The following is a 7,219-nucleotide window of genomic DNA, read 5'->3' as shown; positions in this document are numbered from 1 at the left end:
ACTGTTACCTGGCCACTCCAAAGTTGAGAACCCGATTTTTTGATAAATAATTAGTCACCTTAAAGTAAGAAAAAGGGATAAGTATGAAATTTGTAATCAAAACTATAGCAATAAACTCTAATTGTACAAAAAATGGATACTTACTATTTTGGCACAATGGCAGKKCGCAGAGTCATMCTGAAAAATAAGGACATCCGCTCGTAAAAAGTGGTTTTCCACCGAATGTATTAAATTTCTTTCATGTGTCTCCTGATACTTATTCCCACTGACGGTTCCTTCTATTAGGGCTAGTTTCCCAAGGTCATAGTAGGAAAAGTAACCCCAGGCCATTCAGGCCAACAGTTTTTGAACACATTCGTCCTCCGCTCACCGCTCACCAGTTTTCTTCTCACGTAGGACATACCGTCGCTGCAGAAAATGTTAAATTTGCACTCATCTGAGAAGATTACATTTCGCCAATCAAGTTGGGTCCAATTTTGATGTTCTTTTGCCCATCGTCAACAGTTTCGACGTTTTTTTGAGGTTAAAAGTGTTTTTTTGGCGGCCGGACGAACGTTCAAATCAACCTCTTGAAGCCTTCGACGAACAGTTCTTGCGCTAACTTTCATAGCGAGTCTTCGAATAACTCCACCTAAAGTTCTAAGCAGTTTTGAAGCGATCCCTCAAGCTGATACGTTCTATAACCCGATCTTCCCTAGAACTTGTCTTTTTCTTTGCCCCAGAGCCAGTTTTTCTCCTAAGAGACCTGGTTTTATCGAAATTTTTTAGAAATTCTTCGATGGAAGAATGAAGCTGTTGGCTGTTCTATCACTAATTTTCTGGAAGCAAGCGAATATTTTGCTTTAAATACTTATTTTTTAGCAGCTATCACGTCAATTTATGAAGATCTATGATGCTATGTTTTTACTTTTTCTAAATATATAAATTTACTCGCAAAAAAATTTTAAAATTGTATTTTTCTCATGTCTCTGAATACTAACTCCTTAGGGCCCCTAGAAACTTATGACATTTTTATTAATTATTTTTATTATTCTTTATTTTAACCGATATTTTGGGTGTATACATATGTATTAATATTACCGTTAAGAAATTTAGTTACAGTGTTTAAACAATTAGACGAAAGTAATGCTCGGAGAGTAAGAGAGCTTGATTACTTTTACAATTGCGTCTTTCGGATGACTAAATATGCCGTTATATATGCACATGTAAACAATTCGAAGTTTAAATACAGTTATAAATCATTTTGTAGCAACTAAATACTATATATTTCAACTTGAGGGCAGCGAGCCGAACATTTCATATTCGAATATTTTAACAATTTGGGTTTTCAACATTTAGATGCTCCAAAAATGCCAACGTCACTCATCATTGTAAGTTTTATATGTATAGCATGTTATTTTCTGACAGCAAAAGTATATTTCACTACATACATATACATATATATATTTAAGTGTGTGCTTGGTTAAGTATTTGCAATTAATGACAACATCTATTAACAGTGACACCAATAACACGCGACGAGCCTAAGCGCTGATATGATCGCCCTTCTTGGCTGCTATGGGCAGCTTCTCACCCTGCAAGAAGGGATTGTTGAGGCCGCCATGACCTGTGGCAAAACCGTAGAATTTCTTAACCACTGCATTTGGATTGTCCAAGCCGTTTTCATTCTGGAATTGATGCATCAAGAACTTCTCCATGGTCGAGGTCATCTCGTTGGCGCTGGCATTGCTGTCCTGCCCGGCACAATCGAACATATGCTCGTTGTCGCAGGTGCACTCCTGGGCAGCTTGAAATTCGCGACTGAAAATAGCGGTATTCTCAAAATCCGATATGCAACCTTGACTCTCCTCATAGCCGTAGGGACAGGGATTCGGTGGATTGCAGTAAGCCGGCAATGTGGCATCGGTCTTGATGGCTGGAAAGCGATTGGGCATCTCGCCCATCCCGCCATTTATGTACTGGTGTCCCCATAAGGAACTGTGCTGCATGTACTCTTGGTCGCGTATGGACGGATGTGAGCCGTACATGCCGCGATACTCGTACTCATCCGGCCCGTTGTTGTTGTTCTTCGATGAGCGCGACACGAGGTCAACGCTTTTCGGCACATCACCAAGCAAATCGAAATAATTCTGCACCGGATCGATGTCCTTGTCCATGCGGTTTAGCAGCTCGGTGAGCAGCACATCGGCGAAAATATTGTCTTTGGGCATGGCGTTGAAAGCGGCGACATTTCGTTGACTGCCAAACAGGAAAATGGCGTACAAGAGCACAAAGCAAGAAGCGCCTAAAAGTAGATAATTTTATTAGAGTTACAAATTGCCACTATTTAAGTTCAAATATATGTATTTCCAATGGCTGGTTATTAATATCAATCTTACCGTTACGTTGAGCAGCCATATTGTTAATGATAAGCCACTGCGTGTTTTTCCGTTTTCAATCACTCATTCGCTGCTTGTACCTACGTATATTATGTAGTGACGTTCGACGAATTATCGATTTTTCACGCTGGCAGCGCTGCATAACACGACAAGGCTTGTGGTAGTTTTATGCCCGGCGCACAGCTCACTGAGTAGTATGATTTTTTGAATTTGATTTTTGAAATTGAAAAGATATTAGTTTTAGTTTTATTTCTTGTTTGAAATTTATTATTTCGCGTTCAAAGGAAAAAGCAATCCTACTTCTATACTGGTGGCAAAAGTGGTTAAAATTGTCCACATATGTATAAATCAATGACATCCATTTAATGAAATATCTTTTTTAAATTTATATGCATACATACATATATATAAAGAGTAATATAATACTAATTGTTTAACTTTTTAACAAACTATACTAAGTAATTTGAAAATAAGATATGTACATACATACAGCGTTATTAATTTTGCCTCGAGAAAATCCTAAAACATCTACAACTTCGGCAATATTTTGATATTTTTGAAAACATTCCAATATGACCCTTCTTTTGCTTGAAGTTGTGCTTTTATTCTTGCCCATGACGACGATGACTACAAATTTTGTTAAAAATAACTTAATTTAGTAAAAAAGAAAAATATTGATGTAAATTGTGGCGAAAAAATTTTAATTTACCCGTTTCAAACAGAATGACTTAATTATGTGAGCACACTTTAATTGACAAAAAATGGAAAATTCATTTAAACTCTCCCAAACGAAAATACTTGAATGCGCTGTAAATCGGTGGCGTTCCTAGAATAACGGAACTTTTTGCTCGCGCAATATTAGGGATGTTGCATAAAGAAATATACCTTGTATTTTTACATGTTGTAAAAAAGTACTGAATGACTTAATTATATGAGCACAAGTGTATGTCATATATTCAAATCATCGAAAAAATTCATTTCCCACAAAAATTTTGTCAGCTCTTCCGGGTGGCTCAAAAAAAATGTATTTGTGACAAAAACCAAAAAATAGACGAATACAGATATTAATTTAAATTTTATATTTTACTTTTGGGGAGCTATTTTTACCAAAACGCTTATATTTCCGAATCTATTAGCCGGAACAACTTCAAATTTTCGGCAAATATTTTCAAAACTCATAAGAAAATAAGTAACTTTTTTGAAACTCGCAAGTGGATATAAATAGTTAACAGTAAAACTATTTCCTTGGAAACTTGCTCTGCGCTCAAAAATTTTATATATTATCATTATATAATATTGCGGCGACGCGCGTGCGGTATAAAAAATAATTTTATGGCGTCTAGTGTGTTTTGCTGTTGTTGTAACGGCAACAGTTGTTTGATGCAAATGTGTATGTTGTCAATATATATAAATATATGAATTTGTGGGAATATATGTATATATTTAAGAAGGAGTTTATTTCAGTACAGTGCTAGTTGTTCGTAAATATGTGCGTAGAGCTAATTATATTATAGATCGGTGACAACATTAAACGAATAATAGTAGATTATATAAATAGTCAGAAAGTTATAAGAGAGGAGAAAATATTAAAGCGTCAAAGATGTAGATATATTTTTTAGATTACTCTTAGCGAAATTCGAAAAAAAAAAACAATTTTAGGTATTATGAAGCTCCATAGTACCTAAGACCCCATACTGGCTTCCCATAAAATCCAGATATTAAATTCTAATAATTTGAGCTTAAGCAATAACCTTGACATCCAATATTTCTCCCCATAAACATATTTTGGCCGTTTTATAAAAATAAAATTCCTTAATTTTATATATCCGTTTATCTTATCCATTAACTGACTAAATAATGCTTAGGAAATGGCAAATTAAGTTTCCTATAAATTCGGTTTTGCATCTATTGGCAACACTTCCTCTCACAACAGCTGATTGCTGCCAGAAAAACAATAGAAAATCAAGTTTGTGTAAAATTACGCGCGCAACGCTTTAATAAATTCTCAAATTAGAACACGAGCTAAGGTATTTTATAACTAATGTTTATTGTGTACAAATTAAATATAATTATTTAACAAAATGTCAACAACAAAACCGTGCAATCAACAAAATTGGAAGCATCCAGATGAGGTAGGATGGTGCATTTTTATGATTTTACGAAATAATGCATGCCAGTTGGCTCTATTGTAGCTCATAAAATTACATCGATTGAAGCAAAAGAAAAAGCAGCTGGCCGCACGCTTAAATCAAAACACAAATTTGCCAAGTGTAAAGAAATGCGGACTCGATAAAGAGAGCTTGTTGGAGGCGAAGATAGCGCAGAAGCGAAAGAATCCCTTTGCAATGTAAGAATATATTTGTTTATCACAGTTCATCTTATCATAAATATTAATTTCATTTACGCATATTTAGAAAATCTGAGACGAAACGTACCCGTACCGACGACACGCCGCTTATTGAAGATGACACGCTGCTGGCTTTTGTCAACACACCGCCGCCACAGAAAGATGCATTTGTGCGTGAAACACCGACACGTCCTCCACCAGCCAAGTTGACACTGCAACCATTCGATCCGAAATCATTTGCTGCTATGCTCCATGGCACTGCGATGACCGAAGATGACGAAGCTGCTTTAGAGGAACAAAAGTTTACTAAGCATCTACCAATGGATTGGAGCATCAAAACACGTGTGCGCTTATTTTGTCGCAGCGAACTGCCAACAACTACGCTCAAAACAAGTCAATTGGCTAGCGGTTTGACTAGCTTCGTGCGGTGCATTGATCCACAGAATGCGCAATGCGGTTTAGATATTTCTCCTGCCACACGTTTCAATCAGGCCAGTTACTATTGGCAACATCCTTACCTCCCTTGGATGACATTATTTCCTCGTAATACTAAAACTAATAACGGTATAGTACTTGGCGAAGGTGAACGCAAATCTTTAGCAGACGATTGGGACTACAGTTTTAGGGGATTATTTCAACTTTTGCGCGCACGACAGTGCCCCTACTTTTATCTGTGCGCAAATACATTTACAGTGCTTTTTCGTGCAGCTGGCACCGGTGGCTGTGTGGAAACACATGCTCTTATGTCGCCTAGCACACGAGGTGTGCGTAGCGCTTTACGCCAAGAGGGTATAGAATACTCAATGCCATTGAAAAAGGATAGCGCATTAAATAAGTCTGATGAAGGTAACTTCACAGAAGAGAGTAACAGCGTCGATGCAGCTACTGAGGGTATTTATAATTTATTTTAATTTGTTATGTTTTTACTAACAAACTTTACCAGCAGGGAATACTGGCCGCCCCGCTGACACTTCCAACGAATTGCTAGGAGAGGAAGACGAGGAAGATACTGATAATTTTTTGGAAAATCTTGAAGTGAATGATAAAGATTTAAGAAGAATTCAAACCGAGCATGCGCGCAAGTTGAACGTGCAAGAAATGTCCGATGATTTCAGCGAAAACTCGCTATTGCTTATAGAAGGTGTTGAATGTCAAGGATTTTTTAGTTTCCTGCTCAATGCCAAAAGTACAATTTCTAATGTGGGTAGACTGGCAGGCATTCCACCTACCCTATTAGCTCCGGTGGCATTCCCCAAAGCTACGATGCAGCAATTAGCAACACGCTCGAGTAAAGTGCGTATGGATGGTGTTGACTACAATAGTATTGAGATGAAAGGTGTGATATTACCATCCTTCCTGCCATATGCCTGCAGTTTGCTAGGCGAAAATAAAGACACATTTAGCGCAACGCTTGCCACTAACAATAATACGCTGGCGTTTAGTAAAGCAACTCAATGTTTACTGGAGAAGGCTGTATCTGAAGCAGATGCACAAGAGCAACCGAAAGCAAGCGATGATGAAGCAGCAGGGCAGGTGTTTGGGCAAGAAAACTTATCAGACTGTGGTCTGATACCGAGTGTTGTAGAGTGCATGTGTCGTACCGGACAAAATGCCGTCACCCTTTTAGAACGTGTTTGTTACGATAGAGAATACGGCTACGCATGGAGTTAGCAAGTATAAAATTGTTCCAAGAACTCAGAAAAAAGATACTTTCCTAAAGCATATACTCATAGATAATGTGGCAACTAATAAAATAAATTAATTTTCAAAAAATATGTTTAATAAAATCTACAATTTAAAATTACAATTTAATGGTCCACTATAATTAATTCATCTATGCTCCAATCCTCATATGAGTGATCTGGCAGAAATCGTCTTATGATAATTGGTATTTTTTTCTGCTTCAATTCTTTCATTGCGATCTGTAGTGGATCGGTTTCACCTTCCAATTCCACCATTATAGGTGCACACATAGCAATTTGTAGCGCACGCGTACCCAATACACGCGCGCGTTCGTATTTCGTCATGTATTTTGTGGTAATACGTTTTGATTTAGGCACACCACCCCCTGCACTTCCCTGCGCTATAATTTCTATATTATCGGCCTCCTCTTCCTGATTAATATCATCAATGTTATCCTCCTCGTCAACATCATCGAATTCATCACCACCGACACTAAAAAACAAAAATTAAATTAAAGTTCTGAACGGTCTACGAGTGCTTGACCGAAACGTGGTTCCATTTGGATGCCTCTAAAATAAATTAATTTTTTTGAAGCTTTTATACTTACTCATCATTATCATAATCTCCATCATCCATGTTGTGAGTTAAAAATTAATGTTAAATTTAATAATAATAAAGTACGAATGTATTTTAAAATTTCACTACGGCGTGCACGAAAAACAAGCGATGTATTCGTTCTTGTTCTTGTACAAATAGCTGTCAGGTTATCTATGGCAGTCAGTTTGCAGCTCTGTTCGATTTTGAGCGGGGG

At 37.2% G+C, this 7,219-nt stretch overlaps 3 protein-coding genes across 4 annotated transcripts; 1 reads left to right on the top strand and 2 right to left on the bottom strand.

Annotated features, from left to right (window-relative positions):
• Positions 1 to 1,018: 1,018 nt before the first annotated feature.
• Positions 1,019 to 2,531, bottom strand: LOC108975371. Its single transcript, XM_018943814.1, has 2 exons — positions 2,379 to 2,531; positions 1,019 to 2,284 (listed from the first exon to the last, which is right to left on the bottom strand). The coding sequence occupies exons 1-2, from the start codon at positions 2,395 to 2,397 to the stop codon at positions 1,524 to 1,526; spliced, it is 780 nt and encodes a 259-aa protein (XP_018799359.1). The 5' UTR covers positions 2,398 to 2,531; the 3' UTR covers positions 1,019 to 1,523.
• A 1,802-nt stretch (positions 2,532 to 4,333) lies between these two features.
• LOC108975370 (protein downstream neighbor of son homolog) lies at positions 4,334 to 6,500 on the top strand. 2 transcript variants are annotated; one of them, XM_018943813.1, is made up of 4 exons: positions 4,334 to 4,510; positions 4,571 to 4,725; positions 4,793 to 5,616; positions 5,672 to 6,500. In XM_018943813.1, the coding sequence occupies exons 1-4, from the start codon at positions 4,460 to 4,462 to the stop codon at positions 6,394 to 6,396; spliced, it is 1,755 nt and encodes a 584-aa protein (XP_018799358.1). In that variant the 5' UTR covers positions 4,334 to 4,459; the 3' UTR covers positions 6,397 to 6,500. The 2 variants fall into 2 exon arrangements, with proteins under 2 accessions (XP_018799358.1, XP_018799357.1); XM_018943812.1 differs by having other exon boundaries at positions 5,669 to 6,500.
• On the bottom strand, positions 6,484 to 7,183 carry LOC108975372 (DNA-directed RNA polymerases I, II, and III subunit RPABC2). Its single transcript, XM_018943815.1, has 2 exons — positions 7,016 to 7,183; positions 6,484 to 6,900 (listed from the first exon to the last, which is right to left on the bottom strand). The coding sequence occupies exons 1-2, from the start codon at positions 7,042 to 7,044 to the stop codon at positions 6,534 to 6,536; spliced, it is 396 nt and encodes a 131-aa protein (XP_018799360.1). The 5' UTR covers positions 7,045 to 7,183; the 3' UTR covers positions 6,484 to 6,533.
• Between the last annotated feature and the right edge of the window lie 36 nt (positions 7,184 to 7,219).

The sequence above is a fragment of the Bactrocera latifrons genome, unplaced genomic scaffold (assembly GCF_001853355.1).
Source record: "Bactrocera latifrons isolate USDA-ARS-PBARC rearing strain unplaced genomic scaffold, ASM185335v1 scaffold_64, whole genome shotgun sequence".
In the NCBI taxonomy this organism is placed as follows: domain Eukaryota; kingdom Metazoa; phylum Arthropoda; class Insecta; order Diptera; family Tephritidae; genus Bactrocera; species Bactrocera latifrons.
Note: the sequence above shows the minus strand (reverse complement) of the source record. Positions and strands in the feature narration are given on the sequence as shown.